Source organism: Phycodurus eques, chromosome 2, assembly GCF_024500275.1.
Source record: "Phycodurus eques isolate BA_2022a chromosome 2, UOR_Pequ_1.1, whole genome shotgun sequence".
In the NCBI taxonomy this organism is placed as follows: domain Eukaryota; kingdom Metazoa; phylum Chordata; class Actinopteri; order Syngnathiformes; family Syngnathidae; genus Phycodurus; species Phycodurus eques.
This window is the reverse complement of record NC_084526.1, coordinates 36868261-36895581: the sequence shown is the minus strand read 5'-3', so window position 1 is coordinate 36895581 and position 27321 is coordinate 36868261. Positions and strand designations below refer to the sequence as shown.

The 27321-nt window shown below is 43.2% G+C and overlaps 1 protein-coding gene across 5 annotated transcripts in view; it reads left to right on the top strand.

Moving 5' to 3' along the window:
• The window catches only part of LOC133399203 (golgin subfamily B member 1-like), a 98167-nt gene that overhangs the window by 17116 nt on the left and 53730 nt on the right, over positions 1–27321 (top strand). For 4 of the 5 annotated variants that reach the window (XM_061670535.1, XM_061670537.1, XM_061670533.1 and 1 more), the window contains exons 5-10: positions 7008–7121; positions 15137–15289; positions 15435–15614; positions 15807–15929; positions 16065–16178; positions 22842–23145. In XM_061670535.1, the coding sequence (XP_061526519.1) occupies positions 7008–7121; positions 15137–15289; positions 15435–15614; positions 15807–15929; positions 16065–16178; positions 22842–23145 (988 nt within the window). The other variant, XM_061670536.1, reaches the window with a different exon arrangement.

Genomic DNA, 27321 nt, shown 5'->3' with positions numbered 1-27321 from the left:
TCCTTTGTTCTTGTGTGGCCTTTTTCAAATGTACTTAGTAGCTTAATAGTTTGATGCAACGTGGTAACTAGGACAGAATTGATGTACAGCATGCGACAGCAATGACGTAAATAACCCGAGTTGTGTTAACAAACTATTTTTCATTGTTACTGATGAGTGCACTTTGCTTCTCTCATCCTGTCTTCGTCTTCATTTACTCTCCAGGACAAGATAACTGTGTGAATAGGTCTTTCTTCTTTCCTCATCTCCCTCCCATTTGTTTCTTTGTTTTAATAAGGCATTATTTTTCCACGTGTCTCAGAGACAGGCAGAGACGCGACGACCTGCTCCTGTAATATAGAAGTCACAAAGTGAGGAAGGCACAAAGTTAGCGGAGAACCCACCGGGCGAAGGAGGTCGCTATGACCCTCGTCCACAAACTGAACATAGGGTTCTGATTAATCAGGAACCCCAAGAGTGGATGTACGCTAATTGCGCTGAAGTTTGCTCAGCCAGAGAAATGTGCACATAAAACCACACAGCTGCGCATAAACACACAGACAACAAAAAAAACACACAAGCTGCGCATTCATTAATGGAGGTTGCAACATATAACAATCCTTTTAAGGCTTATGTTGAAATAGTTAAAATTGTACTACATTTAACGTTGAATACACACTGATAATTATCCCAATCTAATAACTTAATTCAATCAATATTATTATTTTGTGTAAACGTTGAGTTGTACTATTCTAAGATTTTGAGCAGCCTCATTTTTCTTTTTCCCCCCAATGGAATGTCTTATCAGTAGGCTACTCCCTTTCAGGTCTGTAGGCCTCATTCTCACTACTTCATAAAACAAACTCAAAACTCTACAACTCTAAAATATTACTCACTAGTTAATCACCAATCCTCCCAAAAAACTTTTTTTTTTTTTTTTTTTAATTTCCACAACTTATTTTTCCCTGCAGCAACAGCTAACAACACATTACATAATAACACTTACACAGATCTTCCTGTAAACAGTCAAACAACGCACTTTCACCAAACACTTGGCCGAGATTCCAGCTTTCGTCACTCAAACGCCACACACATACCTGTACATACACGCACCAACACACCAGTCATCAGCAGACCGCACAGTCACTCACACCAAGTCGTTTTCGTCCATGAGTTGAGCACACGTCTTGTCAGTCAGACAGTCTTAGGTCTTAAGTCTCAAATACCTTTAAAGCTTGTCATTTTAAAGCACTTGGTGTTACATTTTTAATGTATAAGAAGGTGCTATATAAATGAATATGCTTTGATCATTTGACAGCATTTGAAAGAAACATTGTTTCAACAGCCATGTTGAATGCATGTGTGTCTGTATATCACCAGTAAAGTGTCGCTCTGTTTTTGGGGCCGCCGGGAGTCAGCCAGAGGTCAGACGAACTGAGTCCCACACCATCGATCGCCACCATGAGTGCAAATGTCTTGCCCTTTTATTTTTATTTATTTTCTTCGGACAGTCTCTGATCCATTGTCCATCCAATGTCTCTTCTTTCCACAATGGAAGCGTCTTCTACACCCTTCGCGTCCCCTCCCTTGTCCAGTATCCGGCCTCAAACTCCTCAGATCTGGTTCAGCGATGCTTTGCTGTCTATGAGGCCGTCATCGAGTCCATCCCGCAAGGCTTGGCGCTGTAGGAGGCAAGCGGTTGCTCTTGTTGTGACACTGCAGCAGGCTGTGTTAGAAGGGGGCCCGCAGAAGTCCTGTGTGTGAAGGGCCGTGCCATGGGTTGCAGGAGACGGTTGTGTTGTTGGTCTTCTAGATTGCACTCTCCTTAATCTTTGTCATAGGGTGATTGATCTGTGGAAGCCAGCTCGCGACCACAATATGTAAAGCTTACAAATCCTTACACGATCAAGATTTTTGGGGCCGATCAGCAAGTTTAAAAAAACGATAACCGTGTAAACTTTATAGGCTTTACACAATCAGGATTTTTGGGGCCGATCAGCGAGTATCCTGTATGTGGATATGTCTGTATGGAAGCTGGCTTGTATGGCGCCAAGTGAGATTCGAGGCAGAGATATTTGTGTTGACCTATGTTTGGAGTCAACTTATCTAAGTATTTCCCCATGAAGTTGGGACGTTGTGTTAAACATAAATAAAAACAGAATACAATGATTTGCAAGTCATGTTCAACCTATATTTAATTGAATACACTACAAAGACAAGATATTTAATGTTCAAACTTATCAACTTTATTGTTTTTAGCAAATAATCATTAACTTGGAATGAAATGGCTGCAACACGTTCCAAAAAAGTTTGGACAGGTGACAAAAAAGACTGAGAAAGTTAAGGAATGCTCATCAAACACCTGTTTGGAACATCCCACAGGTGAACAGGCTAATCGGCATAAAAAACACTGCATCAAAAACCGACATCAATGTGTAAAGGATATCACCACATGGGCTCAGGAACACTTCAGAAAAACAATGTCAGTAAATACAGTTCGGCACTACATCCGTAAGTGCAACTTTAAACTCTACTATGCAAAGCAAAAGCCATTTATCAATAACACCCAGAAATGCCGCGGGCTTCTCTGGGCCCGAGCTCATCTAAGATGGACTGATCCAAAGTCTGTGGTCCGACGAGTCCACATTTCAAATTGTTTTTGGAAATTGTGGACGTCGTGTCCTCCTGGCCAAAGAGGAAAAGAACCATCCAGACTGTTATGGACGCAAAGTTCAAAAGCCAGCATTTGTGATGGTATGGGGCTGTGTTAGTGCCAATGGCATGGGTAACTTAGACATCTGTGAAGGCACCATTAATGCTGAAAGGTACATACACGTTTTGGAGAAACATATGCTGCCATCCAAGCAATGTCTTTTTCATGGACACCCCTGCTTATTTCAGCAAGACAATGCCAAACCACATTCTGCACGTGTTACAATAGCGTGGCTTCATAGTAAAAGAGTGTGGGTACTAGACTGGCCTGCCTGCAGTCCAGACCTGTCTCCCATTGAAAATGTGTGGCGCATTATGAAGCGTAAAATACGACAACGGAGACCCCGGACTGTTGAACAGCTGAAGCTGTACATCAAGCAAGAATGGGAAAGAATTCCACCTACAAAGCTGCAACAATTAGTGTCCTCAGTTCCCAAACGTTTATTGAATTTTGTTAAAAGGTGATGTAACACAGTGGTAAACATTACTCTGTCCCAGCTTTTTTGGAACGTGTTGCAGCCATAAAATTCCAAGTTAATGATTATTTGCTAAAAACAATCAAGTTTATCAGTTTGAAAATTAAATATCTTGTCTTTGTCATGTATTCAATTAAATATAGGTTTAACATCATTTGCAAATCATTGTATTCTGTTTTTATTTATGTTTAACACAACGTCCCAATTTCATTGGAATTGGGGTTGTATTAGCACAGCTGCTAACTCAAAGGCGCCATCTTTGAATTTTGAAACTTGGCTCACAGACTCATCTTTTTTTTTTCTTGCTCTCTCATAGAGGTGGGTAAAAATATCTATTGATCGATGAATGGCAGTACCCCCCCTCCCCCAAATTCAATATCGATTCAGCATTTCCTCTGAGTCGCGCTTTGCATGTGATTCCCCTTTTTATGGACAGAGGCCGTACTTGACCAAACAACAACAAAATGGTGACCAAAGCAAGCGGCAACAGCATAAACCCAGAGCCTTTAACTTTTAAATCAGACGGTTAGGGTCAATTTGGGTTCCTCTGCAATTCCGGCAAACAGGAAAAGAGTAAGGTCTTTTTTTTAAGCTGTTCTAGACTGAATGTTTAATTTTCATCACAATTTCTAAGAGCAAAGCAATATTGTTTACATATTACATATATTTTTTTAATTCATATGCATTTTACCTTTTCAGTGTTTATACTGTACATACGTGTAATTATTTTACTTTTATGTACCATATGCACAAGTTACTGTGCCAAAAAAAAAGAAAAAAGGTTTTTTTTTTTTTTGCTAACAAATGTGAGGTGACATTATACATATTGTCACATGGGCATGAAAATGAATCTTTAAAAACTGTCAACAGGTACTTTTGTATTTCTACTTCGTACTGAATTGAAATCAAAGCATTTAAATCAATATTGAATCAAGTCTAATCACAGCCTCAAGAATTAAAATCTAATGGCAACGTTCTTCACAATATCCAACCCTACTCTCAGCTTTTTGTTTATCAATAGCACTTCTGTAGTTTTTGTGCAACACCAACAAGATTTTGAGTCGTCAGCTGAAATACATCCTGAGTAGCACCACTAATATCCACGATAAACCCAGGCAGATCCCCACGTCCACTGACATATTTAAGTCATGAGCGATTATCACAAGCTCATTCTGTATACTTGCACACATTGTCTGCCGCCACACAAACCCAGAGCAGTGACAATGCTTCACTCATGCACGGATTGCTGCGATTACACATCTTCCTCTTCCACACAGAGATGTCTCTGTCGAGACTGTCATTGTGCCATGTTTAAAGTTAAAAGCCATTCATGAAAATAGGGCCCCTTGAGTTAGATAAAATGAGCATTTACTTGCATCATTAAAGTAAAAATCCATCAAATAATGAAACATGGAATGCAAAGGTCCTCAGCTGTTGGCTGAGTACCATCAACAAATGTGCTTCATAGGGCGTATTCATTACACTATTAAGTAGCTTTTCATAATGAATATAACTAGTTATTACCAAGCACGTTATAATGAAGTTAACTGGTGACTACCAAGCTAGTTACTAGCTGGTTATAATGAACCTAATTAGTTACTAGCTTGTTAAAATAAAGCTAACTAGTTACTAGCTGACTAGTTATAATGAAGTTAACTAGAAATGAGCTAGCTAGTTATAATAAAGCTAATTAGCTATTTACTGAGAGTCATACGAACATCAAGTGTGAACCTGTAATCTCTGACAACAGCCCCTGTTCCAGATGGGATGTGTTGTCACGTGAACCAATTGGCAAAAGCTACTCCTTACTAGTGGTGTAACAATTAATTCATTTTATCAATGTATCGATTTATATTTCTTTGATCCAACTGGATCGATCTGTGCTTGGCAAGTTAGTCTTCTGGACGTAAATATATCGATTTAAATAATTTAAAAAGGAAATCAATCATTGTATCAATACTAGGAAATAATTGGATTTAAGCACGCCAGGCTTTATGTGGAGAGGTGTCTGTGTTGTATTCCCCCCCCCCCAAAAAAAAGAGAAAAAATATATATATATATACATTTATAAAAATAGCACTGTCAATGCTACTTTCTGCGTCGTCTCTTTTCTACTTATTTTCCTTTTCTACATCCCGCATCTAGTCACTCCTGTCCATAGTGCCCCTAGTGGGTGGATGAGACACCACAGTAAGTGTGTGTTTTTTAAGCACTTTTTTTTTTTAATTTAAGATGTCCGTCTGTCTGGTGGATGACAGATGAGAAGGAGAGTAGTGAAAAATGATCAGTAAGGATGCATGTGTGTGACTTGCAGCAAATCGCGGTTCACTTTGAAGCCTTTTAAGCTGGTGAGCTTAGCTTGCTAGCCGCGACAAAACAGCAGAGTACAAGGAGGTGAAACTCAGGCGAACATGAGGAGAACCAGTGTCTACTGGACGCTATTTCTGGTTCAAAAGAGCAGGTTTGTTCATTTGTTTAGCTCTCTATGTATTAATAACGCTAGTCCTAAAAGATATGCCTCAAAACCCTTGCAGTGCTTCGTTTATAGCCATTTCTGTTTAACTGTTTAGAACAGGGATTCTCAAACTCTGGGTCCAACTAGAGACACCTTAAAGTGGAGATGTTTTTCTAAGGACACCTTCATAATTCTAATACCAATTAAACACCTCTTTTCTAGAAAAATAGGTCCAACAATAAAATAATTGCTGAAATATCAATAAGTCCCCTTTGCTTCATTGCAAAGGCCTACATACATGCCTTAAGCAGACTCACAGTCCATTAGAGAAAACATACAGCACAATATTAAATCAGAGACACAAAAGGAAAGTACATCAGGAACATCTTTAAATTAATGACCATAATACATTTGACGGCATTCCCTTATAATAAACAACATGAATGAATGATGAATGAATGAATATTTGGCAAAAAAGTTGAATTGATTTCCACCCACTGAATCGTTTCAGCTCGTATCTTTCTAAATGAACCAATATTGTCCATGAATCGAATCTGCAAACATGAATCGTGATATGAATCGAATCGTTGCTAAAATAAATCGTTACACCTCCTACTCCTTACTGATCTTAATCTCATGCTACTTGGGATGACTGTAATGTACAGAAGCAGCTGCACTGCTTAAACAGAAAACATTTCAAGAAAAATACAAGTCACTCTGGTGACTTTTTAAAAAAAAATTTATGTGAACTGTGTATGTTTATGCCCCAATTGTAATGGTAAGGGAAAAACTGTTGGTTTATAAAACTTTCAACTTATTTTATTGGATTCCTTGAACCCCCCCCCTCGAAATGTACACTTTGGCACCAAATATGTCATAGTGATAACAGAATTTTTGCGAATGGTAGTCCATTTTTGAAAAAACTTCCCAAACAGAGTTTGATCTCACTTTTCTCTCACGTTTGTTTGTTTGACACTAAGGTACTTCTACACCAAAGGGGACCATTTCATCATGACTTGAAGTCAAAAGCCTATTTTATGGGCTAAACCTCTCGACTAACCAGCCAAGTGACATGCACGGAACACTCTTCTGCAAAGGCGTCTCCAATGGAGACCATCATTGCAACTCACCTAAAGTGAACAAATGAAAGAAGCTGCTTTGATTGGCGGCGAATAAAGTCAGCTATGTTCACTCCGACAACAGCGCAGACAGCCCCTTTTTTAAATACACCGGCTGCACGCATCTGCGAAATTATAACAACCTGGTCTAACACTCCCCGGTGCATACTTGAGCTGCCCGTCGAGCTGGATTTATGCTAGTCAAAAAATAGAGCCCTTTTATCCACTATTTTTGATTTTAGTAACATTTTATTCAATATCCTTTAGGATCCATCAGAAGGAGGAGAGCAAGCAACTCGGGGGAAAATTGTCTTGCTGAAGAAGAAGGTCAAGGAGCTAGAACAGCACCTTGCACAGAGTGAGAAGGAGATTGTAAACAAGGCAAGTACAGAACTGTCATATTATGGATCGTCTGTATTACACAAATCACTGAATGCTAACTCGTTCCGCCCGTAACATTAAACAAATAATGGGTGAAACTGATCAAACAAGTTAATAAATTAGAAAAAATACATCATTCCGATATATGTTTGACAACATGGTGTTGGAAGCCTCTGTCAAAAACTGTGTCTGTACACACTCTTTCTGGCATATCTGAATGGCATTCTCTCTCAGTTCATTTTTGTTTATGGAAACTACCGAAGTTTTACTTTTCTCTCTGCTTCCTAAAATTCTTCAATTTGGCACCGAGTGGCGGACTCGGGAGAATCCGGCGCCCAGTCGGTGCTGGATCGGAGAAGAGAGCCCCGATGCTGGGTGAGCCTGTCTCTTCGCAGCCCGCAGCAGCCCCCGCTTGGTGCCGTATTGAAGCATAATACCGCGACGTACGTTTGAATCGTCGATGGTCAGTGTGTTCTGCAATTCACATTAGTTCTCACAGCTAGCCAGCTGCCTTCTCCATCAATACACGAGCCATTAATCACAGTTTGGCTATGGACGGTCGGCAACATCGCTGGCTCAGCCCAGGGCCTTAGCTAGTCACTTGGGGGCTCAAGGCATGTACTTTAGCTAAATTTTTACAATGTAATTTTGGCCTTTTTTCCTACGTTTGGAAGCTTAAAAGTTAGCATACTAATATTTACTATCGATACTAATGATTTTTGTTTATTATCAACTAAAAAGTATGAGAATTTGAATTTGAGAAAATTACCCAATTTCCTGAGCTATATAAAGTCCTTAAAATACTTCTTGAGGATTATTATATAATAGGTAAATGATCTCAACACTTTTATTGTAATTCATAAGAACATTAATTAGCATTTAATATACGTTTGGAAGCTTAAAAGTTAGCATACTAATATTTACTATCGATACTAATGATTTTTGTTTATTATCAACTAAAAAGTATGAGAATTTGAATTTGAGAAAATTACCCTATTTCCTGAGCTATATAAAGTCCTTATAATACTTCTTGAGGATTATTATATAATAGGTAAATAATCTCAACACTTTTATTGTAATTCATAAGAACATTAATTAGCATTTAATATAGTTTACCATTTAAACCGCTTTTGTACTCACATCTTGGTGATGAAGTGTCACTCGTGTCACTCCCAACTTTAGCCATATCATTTTCCGGGTCAAAGAAAGCAAGCGCATCGTCAGATTTATGTCAAACATCACAGAAGAAAAGATTAATAATAGTGAATCACGTCCATATAGTTTTCTCTTGTGTCCGAATCCTATGAATGTGTGATTTAAAAAAAAATAAAAAAAATTTAATGGCGATGTCGTGGAACATTTTCAGCTTTGTCAAAACTTCAAGTAAACATAAACGTAAAGTAGATAATATTCATGAAAACTCACTCCATAGGAAAGTAAAAAGTATTCTGCAGACTTGATTTCTCTCGATCAAATAAGAGATCTGTCGGCTTTCTTTTCGTCGCCGTTGTTCGCCAGTGTGGTTAATGCACTCACTTTCATGTTGACCTTTTGCAGTCAGATTTGCACTGTTTTGTATTCCTCAGAGTTACCGCCATGCACCCCTCTCTCTCTGCCGCTCTGTCTGTCTGTCTGTCGGTCTCTGTCTCCGCCTCTCTCTCTCTCTCTCTGTGTGTGTCTCTCTCTCTCTCTCTCTCTCTCTCTCTCTCTCTCTGTCTCTCTCTCTCTCTCTCTCTGTGTGTCTCTCTCTCTCTCTCTCTCATATATCACATCACATCACATCACATGGCCGCCACGTCAATGACACCCCACATTGAACAATGCCACCACATAGGCATGGAAGGCACGTCTTTTTGGAAATGTATCTATTTTGTTGTATATCTGTGACCCGGAAATACGTCAGTCCCAATCTCTGCTTGCATTGCACCACAGTTCCAGGAAATAACAGTGGCCAAGTCTGGAACTTACAAACTTTGTCAACAGCAGTTGAAGTGACAAATGGAAACTATTTTTGGACACATTGTTCAGTCCCGACGGTCCGCTTTATCCATTATATCGGGGTCCGTTTTATCCAGGACCTATTGTGTGTGCGCATGTGTGTGTACATATATACAGTGCCACCAGAAAGTATTCACACCCCTTCACGTTTTCGACATTTTGCTGTTACACTTATTCTAAAGCTGATTTGAGTACAGTTTTAAAAAAATAATAATACATAAAATATCCCATATTGACAAAGTAAATATATTTTCAGATATTTGTGTAAATTTATAACAAATATAAACATTCAAACATAATAGGTATATAATTATTCACACCCTTGGCTTAATATTTTCTTGAAGCACCTTTGGCACCTTTTGGCAGCAATCACAGCCTTCTTGGGGATGTCGCTACGAGCTTGGCAGACCTGTTTTGGGGCATTTTCTCCCATTCTGCTATGGTGATCCTCTCAAAGTCAGTCAGGTTGGATGGGCAGCATTGGTGGACAGCCATTTTTAGGTCTTTCCAGAGATGTTCGATTGGATTCAAGTCAGGGCTCTGGCTGGGCCACTCAAGGACATTCACAGGCTGCTTCTGAAGCCACTCCTTTGTTATCTTATCATTTGTCGCTTTGTGTCATTGTCGTGTTGGAAGGTGAATCGACGCCCTAGTGTGAGTTCCAGAGGACTCTGGAGCAAGTGCTCTTGAACAATTTCTCTATATTTGGCAGCTGCCATCTTACCCTCTGTGCGAACTAGTTCCCCAGTTCCTGCAGCAGAAAAACTGCCCCACAGCATGTTCCTGCCACCACCATGCTTCACTGTAGGGATCGTGTTAGCCAGGTGATGAACAGTGCCTCCTCTTCTGCAGATATGATGCTTGTAATTCAGGCCAAAAAGTTCAATTTTGGTTTCATCAGACCATAGATTTTTTTTTTTTTCCTGCAGGCCTAAGAATCCTTAAGGTGCCTTTTGGCAAACTCCAAGCGGGAAGCCATGTGCCTTTTAGTGAGAAGTGGCTTCTGTCTGGCCACTCTACTGTAAAGGCCTGATTGGTGCATTGCGTTAGCAATGGTTGACCTTCTGGATGGTTCTCCTATCTCCGAAAGGGAACACTGGAGCTCCGCCTTAGTGACTATAGGGTTCTTGTTCACCTATTCCCTTCTTCCCCGGTTACTCACCTTGGTCAGACGGCCAGATCTAGGAAGGGTCCTGGAGGTTCCAAACTTCTTCCATTTCCGAATACTCGAGACCACAGTGCTTTTCGGGACCTTGAATTTCTTTTGTATCCTTCCCCAGATTTGTGCCTTGACACAATCCTGTCTCAGAGGTCTGCAGACAATTCCTTAGACTTCATTGCTTGGTTTCTCCTCTGATATGCACTGCCAGCTATGAGACCTTATATAAACAGCTGTGTGCCATTCCAAATGATGTTCACTCAACTGAATTTACCACAGGTGGACTCCAAGCTGTAGAAGAATCGAAATGATGATCAGTGGAAATCAGATGAACCTGCGCTTAAGTTTGAATGTCATAGCAAATGGTGTGAATATTTATGTACTTATGTTTGAATGTTTACATTTTTAAAAAATGTACACAAATGTCTGAAAATATCTTTTTACTTTTTATGGGATATTTTATGTAGATTTTTTTTAAAGAAAGCGACTCAAATCAGCTTTAGAATAAGTCTGTATCAGCAAAATGTGAAAACAGTGAAGGGGTGTAAAAAATTCTGGTTGCACTGTATGCGTATGTGAGTGTGTATACAGTGGGTACGGAAAGTTTTCAGACCCCCTTAAATTTTTCGCTCTTTGCACCCGAGTTAAATATATGAGTGTCACAGCAAAGGGTCTGAATACTTATGGCTGTGTGATATTTCAGTTTTCTTTTTTAATATATCAGCAAAAATTTCAACAATTGTTTTTTTCGATCAATATGCGGTGCTGTGTGTACATTAATGAGGAAAAATTAACTTAAATTATTTTAACAAATGGCTGCAATATAGCTGTCCATTTCTTCTGATCATCCTCGAGATGGTTCTACACCATCATTGGTGTCTAGCTGTGTTTGATTATACTGATTGGACTTGATTAGGAAAGCCACACCCCTGTATATATATCAGACTTTACAGCCCACAGTGCATGTCAGAGCAAATGAGAATCATGAGGTCAAAGGAACTGCCTGAAGAGCTCAGAGACAGAATTGTAGCAAGGCACAGATCTGGCCAAGGTTACAAAAAAATTCTGCTGTACTTAAGGTTCCTAAGAGCACAGTGGCCTCCATAATCCTGAAATAGAAGACGTTAGGGATCAGAACCCTTCCTCGAGATGGCCGTCTGGCCAAACTGAGCAATTGGGAGAGAAGAGCTTTGGTGAGAGAGGTAAAGAAGAACCCAAAGATCACTGTGGCTGAGCTCCAGAGATGCAGTCGGGAGATGGGCGAAAGTTCTAGAAAGTCAACCATCACTGCAGCCCTCTACCAGTCGGGGCTTTATGGCAGAGTGGCCCAACGGAAGCCTCTCCTCAGTGCAAGACACATGAAAACCCGCATGGAGTTTTCTAAAAAAACACCTGAAGGACTCCCAAGATGGTGAGAAATAAGATTATCTGGTCTGATGACACCAAGATAGAAATTCCATCCATTCTCTTCCACTTATCCGAGGTCGGGTTGCGGGGGAAGCAGCCTCAGCAGGGAAGCCCAGACTTCCTTCTCCCCAGCCACTTCCTCTCGCTCTTCCGAGGGGATCCAGAGGCGTTCCCAGGTAAGCCGAGAGACGTAGTCTCTCCAGCGTGTCCTGGGTCATCTCCGGGGTCTCCTCCCAGTGGGATGTGCCCGGAACACCTCACCAGGGAGGCGTCCAGGAGGCACCCTAAACAGATGCCCGAGCCACCTCATCTGGCTCCTCTCAATGTGGAGGAGCAGCGGCTCTACTCTGAGCCCCTCCCGGATGACCGAGCTTCTCACCCTACCTCTAAGGGAGAGCCCGGACACCCTGCGGAGGAAACTCATTTCGGCCGCTTGTATCTGGGATCTTGTTCTTTTGGTCACGACCCACAGCTCGTGAGGGTAGGAACGTAGATCGACCGGTAAATCGACCGGTAAATCGAGAGCTTCGCCTTAGATCCTTCTTTACCACAACGGAAAGACACAAAGTCTGCATCACTGCAGACGCTGCACTGATCCGCCTGTCGATCTCCCGTTCCATTCTTCCCTCACTCGTGAACAAGACCCCAAGATACTTGAACTCCTCCACTTGGGGCAGGATCTCCTCCCCGACCCGGAGAGGGCATGCCACCCTTATCCGACTGAGGACCATGGGCTCAGATTTGGAGGTGCTGATTTTCATCCAGTTGCTTCACACACTGCGAACCGCTCCAGTGAGAGTTGGAGATCATTGCTTGATGAAACCAACAGAACCACATCATCTGCAAAAAGCAGAGATCCAATTCTGAGGCCACCAAACCGGACCCCCTCTATGCCTCGGCTGCCCCTAGAAATTCTGTCCATAAAAGTTATGAACAGAATCGGTGACAAAGGACAGCCTTGCGGAGTCCAACCCTCACCGGAAACTTACTGCATAAAGTAATGTCCTTGAACTGTAATGTCCGGCAATGCGGACCAAACTCTGACTCCGGTCGTACAGGGACCGAACAGCCCGTATCAAGTGGTTCGATACCCCATACTCCCAAAGCACCCCACACAGGACTCCACGAGGGACACGGTCGAACGCCCCTCCAAGTCCACAAAACACATGTAGACTGGTTGGGCGAACTCGCATGCACCATCGCGGACCCTACAAGGGTGAAGAGCTGGTCCAATGTTCCACGGCCAGGACGAAAACCACACTGCTCCTCCTGAATCTGAGATTCGTCTTCCCGACGGACCCTCCTCTCCAGCATCCCTGATTAGACCTTACCAGGGAGGCTGAGGAGTGTGATCCCCCTGTAGCTGGAACACACCCTCCGGTCCCCCTTCTTATAAAGGGGGACCACCACCCCAGTCTGCCAATCCAGAGGCACTGTCCCCGATGTCCACGCATTGCAGAGGCGCGTCAACCAGGACAGCCCCACAACATCCAGAGCCTTTAGGAACTCTGGGCGAATCTCATCCACCCCCGGGGCCTTGCCACCGAGGAGCTTTTTAACCACCTCGGTGACCTCAACGCCAGAGATAGGAGAGCCCGCCTCTGAGAATCCAGACTCTGCTTCCTCAAGGGAAGGTATGTCGGTGGAATTGAGGAGGTCTTCGAAGTATTCTCCCCACCGTGTTGATGGTGCACTGCTTCCCCCTCCTGAGACGCCGGATGTTGCACCAGAATTTCCTCGAAGTAGTTCTCCATGGCCTCACCAAACTTCTCCTACCCCCGGGTTTTTACCTCAGCGACCACCAAAGCCGCATTCCGCTTGGCCAGCCAGTACCCATCAGCTGCCTCAGGAGTCCCACAGGCCAAAAAGGTGCTGAGCCGGGGGGCAGAAAGTATACCCACACCTGCTCGGCGCCTCTCACCATGGGCAACTCCAGAATGGAAAATAGTCCAACCACTCTCGAGAGGATTGGTACCAGAGCCCAAGCCGTGTGTGGAGGCGAGCCCGACTATCTAGTCGGAACTTCTCAACCTCACACACCAGCGCGGGCTCCTTCCCTGCCGGAGAGGTGACATTCCACGTCCCTAGAGCCAGCTTCTGTAGCCGGGTATCGGATCGCCAAGGTCCCCGCCCTCGGCCACCGCCCAGCTCACACTGCATCCGACCCCTGTGGCCCCTCCCACAGGTCGTGAGAGGGACGCACGTTACCCTTTCGGGCTGTCCCCGGCCGGCCCCATGGGTGCAGGCCCGGCCACCAGGCGCTCGCCTTCAAGCCCCACCTCCAGGCCTGGCTCCAGAGGGGGGCCACGGTGACCCGTGTCCGGGCAAGGGAAATCTAGATCCATATATTTTGTTCTTCATAGGGGTTTTTGGAGCCGTGCTTTGTCTGGTCCCTCATCTAGGACCTGTTTGCCATGGGTGACCAGGGGCATGAAGCCCCAGACAACTTAGCTCCTAAGATCATTGGGACACACAAACCCCTCCACCATGATAAGGTGACAGCTCAAGGAGAGGCAAGATAGAAATTGTTTCCCTTAATTCTAAGTGGCATGTGTGGAGAAAACCAGGCACTGCTCATAACCTGTCCAATACAGTCCCAACAGTGAAGCATGGTGGTGGCAGCATCATGCTGTGGGTGTGTTTTTCAGCTGCAGGGTCAGGGAGACTGGTTGCATTTGAAGAAATGATGAATGCGGCCAAGTACAGGGGTATCCTGGACGAAAACCTTCTCCAGAGTGCTCAGTACCTCAGACTGGGCCGAAGGTTCAGCTTCCAAAAAGACAATGACGCTAAGCACACAGCTAAAGTAACGAAGGAATGGCTTCAGAACAACACAGTGACTGTTTTTGAATGGCCCCGCCTGAACATCTCTGGACCTGAAAATGGCTGCCCACCAACGTTCACCATCCAACCTGACAGAACACCGTGCCGCCTGTGATATTTCAGTTTTTCTTTTTTAATAAATCTGCAAAAATTTCAACAATTCTGTTTTTTTCCCTGTCAATATGGGGTGCTGTGTGTACATTAATGTGGAAAAAATGAACTTAAATGATTTTAGCAAGTGGCTGCAATAAGGGGGTCTGAATAATTTCCGTACCCACTGTATACAGTATATATGAATATATACACACATACAGTGTCTGTGTTTGCTATTTGTGGTTGGGCCTGATCCATTTACTGGGAGTCCACTGTATTGGTACTTGGTTTCAGCGATTACACAAATGTAATTACTTTGACTCAGACTTGGTCTGGGAAAAAAAAGGTATCAATGCATCCCTATTTATTATGACTGCATTAGCATAGGTTTGTGATTTACAACTGCTACGTTCCGACTGGAGTGAGACATCAGTTTTAAGAACTGAACACTATCATAAACTATGCACCCGTATACAAATGAATGTACAAATGTCTATTTTTCACAAATTTCAAAACGTTGTCATTGTTCCTGTAGAGGACAGAGGTTGAAGCACAACGCCTTCGAGGAGAAGAAATGGATGTTATGCTGACAGAGAAGGACAGGAAGCTGGCAGAGAAGGAGGCATACATTATTCACTTGCAAACAGCAATGGCAGGAGATCAGTCCTTCACATCAACGCAGCAACAGGTATCATTTTTTTATGGTGCGAAATAATAATTTTGTGTTTGGTTAAATTTTTAGAACCAACAATCAATGCTACTACTACAAATAATAACAATAATAATGTTATATTTTCCACATTTTGAGATTCCACTGTGCTATACTTCCTCAGATAGATGAAAAACATCAAGCAAAGCAGGAGCTTCAGCAGCTGGTGCAAAGCCTGACCAAGAAAGTTGGAGAAGCAGAGGAACGCTATAGTTTGCTCCAGGAGCAGACAGACAGCCTGAAGGAGCTTCTGCACACAGAGAAAGACCAGTACAGTCAGAAAGAGAGAATGTACAAACAGAATGTAGGTTTCTGTGCTGTTGTTACCCTGAAATATTGTACTCAGATTTAAGGTACAGAATGATGAAATGTAATCTCATTATTTATTATTTAGTTCAATACTAACAAAACACACATTTGTTCTTTTGTGATTTTGTGCTTTTGATATTTTTTTTTTCAAGTATGTACCCATGATCTTTTCTGTCTTTGCTTTTAGATCCAAACCTTCAAAGAGATAATTCTCCAGAAAGATAGTCAGCTGATTGAAATAAATCAGATGCATGAACAGGAGCTCTTCAAACTAGCTGCAAAGTCTGATGCCAGTGCTGATCTTGAGCAGGTTGTCATAAGATAAGATTTGTTATCATGTTCAATTTTCTTGAAGTTAGGTAGTAAAACATTAAGTATTAAAGAAGGTGTGTGTATATATATATATATGTATATATATTTATGTTTTGAATATTTTTTTTATCAGCTTTTGAAGGCTTTAAAACAGAAACTTCATGAGAAGGAAGAGGTGCTGCTTGGTAAAACGCAGGTCATTGATGTTCTTCAGAAAGAGGTGGACGGCAGGGACCAGCAGATAAAGGTCAGCACTCACTTCTAGGTTATGATGTACCTAAATCAAATTAATTAGTCCAATATCACAAGACCCTGTTAAATAGTTTCATTTCTTGACAGTTCTCTTTTAGCCATTTTGAAAGCTATATTGCTACAACTAAAAAAATATGAATATGGTGAAAAATTCATATAGAATCATTGCACATTTAAATATCTCAAGCCTTTGTTTCTTGTAATTTTGATGATTATGGCTTACAGATAATTAAAACCCAAAGGTGCCTTCAAAAATGTTAATATTGTGAAAAAGATCAGTATTTGAAACTCAGTATTGGAAACCCATGGTGTTACCCCCTAATTAGCACTCTCAAAACACTTTCAAAGGTTTCCTGACCCTTTAATCCGGAAATCTTCAAATGGGGACTGTGGACTGCATCCGGACCAAGTCAAGGTCTCATGCAGAGCCACATTGCAAGTGCTGTGCATCATCACATGGCCATTTTTTTTTTCTGTCTCGCACATACGCTGCTGTCACAGACTGTGTACGGGGCTATATTGTGGGTGCGTTTGAAAATGCAATCTGATGACTTAACGCTACTAAGAGAGTTAGTGTGTTCCATTACATTCCAACAACGCTCTGAGTTTCCGTGGAGCAGAGCGCGCTCAGCGTAAATTTTCAACGCCCTCTGTATTATGGTTGAGCTTGTTGTGATCACGTGACCAGAATGATCCAATCAAACTGTTTGTTTAAAGGAAGCAATTTGCAAAATTGAAGAGGTGGCATAGCGTATTCCAATGTTCGGAGCAGAGTTTTTAAAAATGAATGGACGGAACAGTATTTTTTTGTATTCTTCCGTCCCAGGAGCCAGTGCAAAAAATGTTGTGCCTTATATGCTGTGAGAACATGGCTATAATAAAAATTGGGAATGTTAAGAGTTATTTCCAAACAAAACACGGATCGTTCGACCAAATATGTCCGCTGAGCTTGGAGGCAAGAACACACAAAATGAGCGAACTGAGAGCCCAGTACGGAAGATCTAAAAGACTGATCACTGACTTGTTTACAGCCCAGTAAAGAGCAACTGAATGTTTGCTCCAGATCACATGGATTTGGGGGCAACGTAAGCGGCCATTTAGTGAAGTTTTAGTGGTAGAAGAATACCTCAATGCAGCTGCAGACACGCTCCTCGAAGGCAACCAAAAAGAAAAGCTGTGTGACAAAATCAAGCAACAACCAATGTCAACTGCCACAAACACAAAATGATCAGAAATATTAGTGGACGATGTGCTGTTACAGCTTGTTGAAGCGATACAAAGTGCAGTGTACATATGCTGTTGTTGATGATGATGATTATTATACCCAGCTTCTGTTGTATGTGAGATTCTTTTCACAAGATAAAAAAAATGTGAGGACCTGTTGGGTTTGACACCACTTCAGACACACACACAAGAGGAGAGGACATTGTTTTGGCAAATCTTTCTCTGGCAGAATAAGTAAGGAAGCAATCTTTGTGGGTTTTTATCACAAAAAAGAAAGAAAAGTCTTTGCAAAGAGAGGAAAAGGTACAAGTCTTACGAGTTGTCACCCCTTACTGAAGCCCAGACAAAAATCCCCTTTGTTATATCGAAATGAGAGAGACCGAGAGAGAAAACAAAACAACTATCTTTGTCCAGATGCACTCAACTTATCTATACCGAATAGCAGCTAGTAGTCACAGCATAACAATAAAGCCTGTGAAGGTTGTATAAAACTAATATAAGTAATATTTGATATATATAAAACATAAATGTTCCAACACAGCTCCCCCATTTTGATTATATTAATCTGTTATTAATCACATAAAAAAGGAAAATAACTAAACATTATTACATCCTAACTACCTAAAGGTTAACACTAAATAATCAAAACATTAAAGGTTAATCAAAATAATATAACAGTATATATATTAACACAAATAAATAATTGTTAAAAAATAAATAAATAATAGTTACTTAACAATAACAACCCTACAGTCATTCAGAAATTCACAACTCAGGTTTAAGAAAATCCTTCATAAGCAGATTTTAAGTCAGTCATACAACAAAGTTAGGCTGAGGAATATGAATCATGGTCCTCATTTAAGTCGTCATTGTCATCCAAGCAGTCAAATTGAGGGAAACGGTCAGGAAAATGTTCATCAGAGACTGAATTGTGAAATCGTGGCTACGACACTTGTATGACCAGCGTTGTCAGGAATGTCTATGCAACAGGGTTGGTTCAAGAGAGTACAAACACCGCCCTGAGAAGCTAATAGTAGATTAAGTGTCATGCAGTTTTGAAGGGCTACTTCACTTTTTGGAGGGCTTGCATTAATTTCCACACGTGAAGCCTCAAGGATGGTCAGGGTAGTGTTGAACTTTTTTATTTTTTTCCCCTTCGGCTGTTAGGTTAAGGAGAATGGAGGATCTGTTTCCCTTTTGTGCCGGAACAGTTTTACTGTGTCACAGTGTAGTTTTTAAGCTGCCGCTGTGGTTTCTTTGTATTATAATTGATATTTACTGAGAATCAGAGTCGATCAGTAGAACAGAGAAAAGTATCTAGAGGGGAGTGGGAGACGAAGACAAAGCAGTAATTGTAAATGCCACCCCCAAGGACAACCACAGACGAAGAGGGCCGCAGCACCGACCTCTCTCATCTTTTTAAGTGGGAGAACTTGCACAATTGGTGGCTGACTGAATACTTTTTTTGCCTACTATATGTGCTTACTTTTCAAATATTGACACACAATGAAATATGAAAGAAACAGGTATGACTGCAGTGTTTATTTAACACTATTATTTTTTCTTACAAAGCATATGGCACAAATCCTCTTAATTCCTACTATGCTAGGTTTCTGTTTGCAGATATTGATAGTACTGACCTATTGGGAGCTGCACACACCTCACCGTCTCAATTGTGACTGCACAAACAATTGGCCACGTAGCTGTAGATGAGTCCAATCTTAATCATCTGGCAAGGCTTACTAAGTGCAGCTGTGGCGAAGGATGCCTCCTGAAGTCCACGATCATCTCTACAGTCTTGAGCATGTTCAGCTCCAGGTTGTGTCGGCCGCACCACAGCTCCAGCCGCTCCACTTCCTGTCGATACGCAGACTCGTCACAGTCTTTGATGAGGCCGATGACTCTGGTGTCGTCTGCAAACTTCAGGAGTTTGACAGCCGGGTGCGTTGAGGTGCAGTCGTTCGTGTAGAGAGAAAAGAGCAGCGGAGAGAGGACACAATCTTGGGGAGCCCCGGTGCTGGTGGTGCGTGTAGATGAGGTGGTGTCCCCCAGCCTCACCTGCTTAACTCATTCATAGCCAACCCTCCCAATCACAGTACATGTAGGGCATTGATAACTCAACAAAATGCACAGATCGAAAATGTGAAGCAGCCTCAGCTTACTTTTCTCTTGCTCTGGCACTCCAAGCATTTGGTCAGCAGACCCTAGCGCTGTGTGTTTGCCAGGCTAAATTCACTTATTAGCCAACACAGAGGTCTTTAACCACTGGACAACACTGAAAATAACATTTTTATACATAAAAACAATCAAAATTATATCCAAAACACTTTCAGTTCTCATGTTTAACTACATTTATCTATCCATCCATTTTCTTCCACTTATCCAAGTTTGGGTCGCGGGGGCAGTAGCTTTAGCAGGGAAGCCCAGACTTCCCTCTCCACAGCCACTTCATCCAGCTCTTCCGGGGGGATCCGAAGGCGTTCCCTGGGCAGCTGGGAGACATAGTCTCTTCAGCGTGTCCTGGGTTGTCCCCACGGTCTCCTCCCGGTGGGGCATGCCCGGAACACCTCACTAGGGAGGCATCCTAATCAGATGCCCGATCCACCTCATCTGGCTCCTCTCTATGTGGAGGAGCAGCGGCTCGACTCTGAGCCTCTCTCGGATGACCGAGCTTCTCATACTATCTCAAAGGGAGAACCTGGACACCCTGCGGAGGAAACTACTTTCGCCCGCTTGTACCCGGGATCTTGTTCTTTGGGTCACGAGCTGTGGGTCGTGACCCAAAGAACAAGATGAGACAACATAGATGAGGATAGGAACGTAGATTGAACAGTAAATTGAGAGCTTCACCTTTCGGCTTAGCTCATTCACCACAACGGACCAATACAAAGTCCCAATCACTGCAGACGCTGCATCAACCTGCCTGTTGATCTCCCGTTCCATTCTTTCCTCACTCGTGAACAAGACCCCAAGATACTTGAACTCCTCAACTTGGGGCAGGCTCTCATCCCCGACCTGGAGAGGGCACTCCACCCTTTTCAGACTGCGGACCATGGTCTCAGATTTGGAGTTGCTGATTTTCTTACCAACTGCTTCACACTCGGCTGCGAACTGATCCGGTGAGAGCTTGAGATCACAGCTTGATGAAGTAATGTTCTGCAAAAAGTAGAGCTGCAATACTGAGCCCACCAAACCGGACCCCTTGAACGCCTTGGCTGCGCCTAGAAATTCTGTCTATAAAAGTTATGAACAGAATCGGTGAGAAACGGCAGCCTTGGCAGAGTCCAATCCTCATTGGAAACAAATCCTACTTACTGCCAGCAATGCGGACCAAACTCTGACACCGGTCGTACAGGGACCAAATAGCCTGAATCAGGGGGTTCGGTACCCCATACTCCTGAAGCACCTCCCGTAGGAATCCCGTAGGAACACGGTCGAACGCCTTCTCCAAGTCCACAAAACACATGTAGACTGATTGGGCGAACTCCCAAGCACCCTCGAGGACCCTGCTAATGGTGTAGAGTTTGTCCACTGTTCCATGGCCAGGACGAAAACCACACTGCTCCTCCTGAATTTGAGATTCAACTTCCCGATGGACCCTCCTCTCCAGCACCCCTGAATAGACCTTACCAGGGAGGCTGAGGATCCCCCTATAGTTGGAATACACCCTCTGGGCCCCTTTCTTAAAAAGGGGGACCATCACCCCAGTCTGCCCATCCAGAAGCACTGTCCCCGATGTCCACACGATGTTGCAGAGGCATGTCAACCAGGAAAGCCCCACAACATCCAGAGCCTTTAGGAATCTCATCCACCCCCGGGACCTTGCCAGCGAGGAGCTTTTTAACCACCTCGGTGACCTCAACCCCAAAGATAGGAGAGCCTGCCTCAGAGACCACAGACTCTGCTTCCTCATGGGAACGCGTGTCCGTGGAATTGAGGTTTTCAAAGTAATCTCCCCACCGATTTACAACATCACGAGTCGAGGTCAGCAGCGTCCCAACGCCGCTTTACACAGTGTTGCTGGTGCACTGCTTCCACCTCCTGAAATGCCGGATGGTGGACTAGAATTTCCTCGAAGCTGTCCGGAGGTTTTTCTCCATGCCCTCACCGAACTCTTCCCGTGCCTGAACTTTTGCCTCAGCAACCACCAAAGCTGCATTCCACTTGGCCAGCCGGTACCAATCAGGTGCCTCAGGAGTCACACAGGCCAAAAGGGCCCAATAGATCTCCTTTTTCAGCTTGACGGCATCCCACCAGCGGGTTCGGGGGTTTCCGCCACGACAGGCACCGTCGGAGCCAACACAACACCAGGTGGTGATCAGTTGACAGCTGCGCCCCTCTTCACCCGGATGTCCAAGACATGCGGTCGCAAGTCCGATGACATGACCACCACCCATCTCAAGTGGACCAGTACCAGAGCCCAAGCCATGCACCACCTTATGGCCACAGCTCCGGTCGGCTGCCTCAGCTATGGAGGCGCAGAACATGGTCCACTATGACTCACTGTACCCCGCCATCACCCGGGACGTGGATGAAGTACTGCCCAAGGTGGGAGTTGAAACTCCTTCTGACGGGAATTCTGACAGACATTACCAGCAGACCCTCACAATACGTTTGGGTCTTCCAGGTTGGACCGGCATCTTTCCCCACCATCGGAGCCAACACATCACCAGATGGTGATCAGTTGACAGCTGGGCCTCTCTTCACCCGGGTGTCCAAGACATGCGATCGCAGGTCCGATGACATGACCACCACCCATCTCAATTGGACCAGTACCAGAGCCCAAGTCATGTGTGGAGGCAAGCAAGACTATATCTGGTCAGAACTTCTCAACCTCACACACCAGCTCAGGCTCTTTCCCTGCCAGAGAGGTGACCTTCCATGTCCCATGAGCCAACTTCTGTAGCTCGGGATCAGATAGCCAAGGTCCCTGCCTTCGGCCACCACCCAGCTCACACTACACCTGACCCCAATGGCCCTCCCACAGGTGGTGAGCCCATGGGAAGGGGGACCCACGTTACCCTTCCGGGACCCATTAGTGCAGACCCATACTTTTAATACAACTACAAATAACTACAACTACATTTAAGATCAGAAAATGACTTAATACTTACGTACTGCAAACGTCAGCTACTTGTAAGGTTTTTACTCCAGTGATATTCTACCAGGTGACTAACATCTACCAAAGTTATTTACTGTGAAGGTATTTGTACTTTTTTTTACCTGATTGGTACCGGCTTTTACTCAAGTACTACTTTCAAGTACCTTATACAAGACTGGAAATTACCACAAGTCACCACCTTTCTTACACCCTTTCAATCAATGCTAAGGACATGGAGTTTTCTTGCATGTACTGAAGTTGCCAGGTTTTCTGTATATGAAGGAATCCCCAGAATCCCCCATAATGATTTTTTTTTGTTTGTCCTGTTGCCAGGAGCTAACAGAGCGGATGCGGAGACTACACATTGAACGAGAGAGCCTTGAATCTAAAATGGAGGCAGAAAAGCATGTGATGCGAGCCCAACTCCGTGACCTGATAGAAAAGCAGCAGCTAGAGGTTCGGCAAATGACAGAGAAGCATGAGGCACAGTTGACTCAAGCCCAACAGGATGTCCTGGGTCAGCTAGAACAGCTGAGAACGAGTTCAGTAGCACCGCTATCTATCAGTCAGGAGGCCCCAAGTACTGAAGCGATATCTGGTGATTCAGCCTTTGTCCAGAGGATAGCAGAATTGGAAGGTAGGTGTTTTTGTGAAACCTATCACTGTTTTAGAAAAGCATTCAGTGGTTAGAAATCTAGAGTTAGTATCTAGATTTAAGGAAGAGTGCATACCAAAGAAATTGCAGACTTTTCCCAACATACAGTGGGTACGGAAAGTATTCAGACACCCTTAAATTTTTCACCGTTATATTACAGCCATTTGCTAAAGTCATTCAATTTTTTTCCTCATTAATGTACACACAGCACCCCATATTGACAGAAAAAAACAGAATTGTTGAAACTTTTGCAGATTTATTAAAAAATAAAAACTGAAATATCACACAGCCATAAGTATTCAGACCCATTGCTCAGCACTTAGTAGAAGCACCCTTTTGAGCTAATGCAGCCATGAGTCTTTTTGGGAATGATGCAACACGTTTTTCACACCTGGATTTGGGGGATCCTCTGCCATTCCTCCTTGCAAATCCTCTCCAGTTCTGTCAGGTTGGATTGTGAACGTTTGTGGACAGCCATTTTCAGGATCCCTGTCCCTGCAGCTGAAAAACACCCCCACAGCATGATGCTGACACCATCATGCTTCACTGTTGGTACTGTGTTGGACAGGTGATGAGCAGTGCCTGGTTTTCTTCACACATACTGCTTAGAATTAAGGCCAAAAAGTTATATCTTGGTCTCATCAGACCAGAGAATCTTATTTCTCACCATCTTGGAGTCCTTCAAGGTTTTTTTGTTTTTGTTTTTTTTAAAGCAAACTCCAATGCGGATTTTTATGTGTCTTGCACTGAGGAGAGGCTTCCGTCGGGCCACTCTGCCATAAAGCCCTGACTGGTGGAGGGGTACAGTGATGGTTGACTTTATATAACTTTCTCCCATCTCCCGACTGCATCTCTGGAGCTCAGCCACAGCGATCTTTGGGTTCTTCTTTCCTCTCTCACCAAGGCTCTTCTCCCCCGATTGCTCAGTTTGGCCGAACGGCCAGCTCTAGGAAGGGTTGTGATCGTCCCAAACGTCTTCCATTTAAGCATTATGGAGGCCACTGTGCTCTTAGGAACCTTAAGTGCAGCAGTTTTTTTTTAACCATGGAGGATCCATTTAACCAATGGATCCTCCATTCTGTGCCTTGCCACAATTCTGTCTCTGAGCTGTTCTCAGGCAGTTCCTTTGACCTCATGATTTCCATTTGCTCTGACATGCACTGTGAGCTGTAAGGTCATATACAACCCCAATTCCAATGAAGTTGGGACATTGTGTTAAACATAAATAAAAACAGAATACAATGATTTGCAAATCATGTTCAACCTATATTTAATTGAATACACCAGAAAGACAAGATATTTAATGTTGAATGATAAACTTGATTGTCTTTAGCAAATAATCATTAACCTCGAATTTTATGGCTGCAACATGTTCCAAAAAAGCTGGGACAGGTGGCAAAAAAAGACTGAGAAAGTTGAGGAATGCTCATCAACCACCTGTTTGGAACATCCCAGAGGTGAACAGGCTAATTGGGAACATGTGGGTGCCATGATTGGGTATAAAACGAGCTTCCCTGAATTCACAAGCAAAGATGGGCGAGGTTCACCTCTTTGTGAACAAAGGAATTTAGGGATTTCATCATCTACGGTCCATAATATCATCAAAAGGTTCAGAGAAGCTGAAGAAAACACTGCAAATAAGCGGCAAGGCCGAAAACCAACATTGAATGCCCGTGACCTTTGATCCCTCAGGCGGCACTGCATCAAAAACTGACATCAATGTGTAAAGGATATCACCACATGGGCTCAGGAACACTTCAGAAAACCAATGTCAGTAAATACAGTGCGGCGCAACATCCGTAAGTGCAACTTTAAAATCTACTATGCAAACCAAAAGCCATTTATCAACAACACCCAGAAACGCCGCCAGTTTCTCTGGGCCCGAGCTCATCTAAGATGGACTGATGAAAAGTGGAAAAGTGTTCTGTGGTCCGACGAGTCCATATTTCAAATTGTTTTTGGAAATTGTGGACGTCACAGGGCCAAAGAGGAAAAGAACCATCCGGACTGTTATGGACGGAAAGTTCAAAAGCCAGCATCTGTGATGGTTTGGTGATGTGTTAGTGCCAACGGCATGGGTAACTTACACATCTGTGAAAGCACCGTTAATGCTGAAAGATACGTACAAGTTTTGGAGAAACTTATGCTGCCATCCAAGCAACGTCTTTTTCATGGACACCCCTGCTTATTTCAGCAAGACAATGCCAAACCACATTCTGCACGTGTTACAACAGCGTGGCTTCGTAGTAAAAGAGTGCGGGTACTTGATTGGCCTGCCTGCAGTCCAGACCTGTCTCCCTTTGAAAATGTGTGGCGCATTATGAAGCGTAAAACACGACAACGGCGACCCCGGACCGTTGAACAGCTGAAGCTGTACATCAAGCAAGAATGGGAAAGAATTCCGCATACAAAGCTTCAACAATTAGTGTCCTCAGTTCCCAAACGTTTATTGAATGTTGTTAAAAGAAAAGGTGATGTAACAAAGTGGTAAACATGACCCTGTCCCAGCTTTTTTGGAACGTGTTGCAGCTGTAAATTAATTAGAACTATCTCAAGGATGATCAGAAGAAATCGACACCAACCGAGTTAGATATGAGTGTCACAGCAAAGGGTCAGAATACTTATGGCTATGTGATATTTGTTTTTCTTTTTTAATAAATCTGCAAAAATTTCAACAATTCCGTTTTTTTCTGTCAGTATGGGGTGCTGTGTGTACATTAAAGAGGGGAGAAAAAAGAACTTAAATGATTCTACACAAATGGCTGCAATATAACAGTGAAAGATTTAACGGGGTCTGAATACTTTCTGTACCAACTGTATTTAAAGGGCCCACACATACTTTAAGGTGCCATGTTTTACCAAACGAACTTTTTCTAGTATTAGGGATGTAATATTGGCTTAATAAACATGAGAAATATGAATTAAAATCATCCACGCAGTCCTGAGTTTCGGACGTTTTTCTGCTGAGAGGACTCAAAATCACGTCATTCGAATTTCTCGAGCTTACCTACGTCACTAGCGAAGATCTCCGCCTACATCTCCGTTCCCTAGCCAGCGCTGTGAACATTACAAACACGTGCGCGCTCACAAGTGGATCTTCTGCACAGAGGCAACCAGTCAGAGGAAAGGGGGCAGCCTTAGCCAAATATGGACAAACCAGATACAAAACTGGGTCAAACAGAAGTAGCTGTCAGAGGGGCCTTTTCTGGACACTTGTATGAGAAAACCAAGGTATTTTCTGAAATGAAATTGACACTTTTAAGTTTTTAACTCCATTTTCGAGATTCACTCTATGGAAGTCTAAATAGCCAAAATATGGGACCTTTAAAAACAACAACAACACAACAAAACAATTCACCTTTCCAAGAAAGATGAGTAAAAGTTATAAAAGCACACTTTTACCAAAATCAACATTCGTTACATAGTTATTGACCAGTCTCTTACATCAAAATGTGAAAATTATTTAAGAGATTTAAGCATATTCCTAAATGGTCTGATATTTTTAAAAGACAGCAGCAAGCTATTTTCATCCTATATGGGGAATGTACAGCAATTCAATGCTTTTGGTCTTCGGTTATACAAAAACTCGTATAGTTTCAACTGCTGGATTCCACTTTCCCCAAGATTGTGCATACTTGGCGAGTTAAGCATAATTGATTTCCCTAATAAATTTTCACAATCATTACTTGTCGCGTTAGCTACCAATAAGAAAACAATTCTATTAAACTGGAAAAACAAACAAGCACATCATAGAATATATTGCGTGAGGAAAAATATCATCCATTCATCCATCCATTTTCTGAATCGCTTATCCTCACAAGGGTCGCGGGAGTGTTGGATCCTATCCCAGCTATCATCGGGCAGGAGGCGGGGTACACCCTGAACTGGTTGCCAGCCAATCGCAGGGCACATGCAAACAAACAACCATTCGCACTCACATTCACACCTACGGGCAATTTAGAGTTGTCAATTAACCTACCATGGATGTTTTGGGGATGTGGGAGGAAACCGAAGTGCCCGGAGAAAACCCACGCAGGCACGGGGAGAACATGCAAACTCCACACAGGCGGGGCCGCGGATTGAACCCCGGTCCTCAGAACTCTGAGGCAGACGCTCTAACCAGTCGTGCCGCCGGAAAAACATCAGCAGAACGAAAAA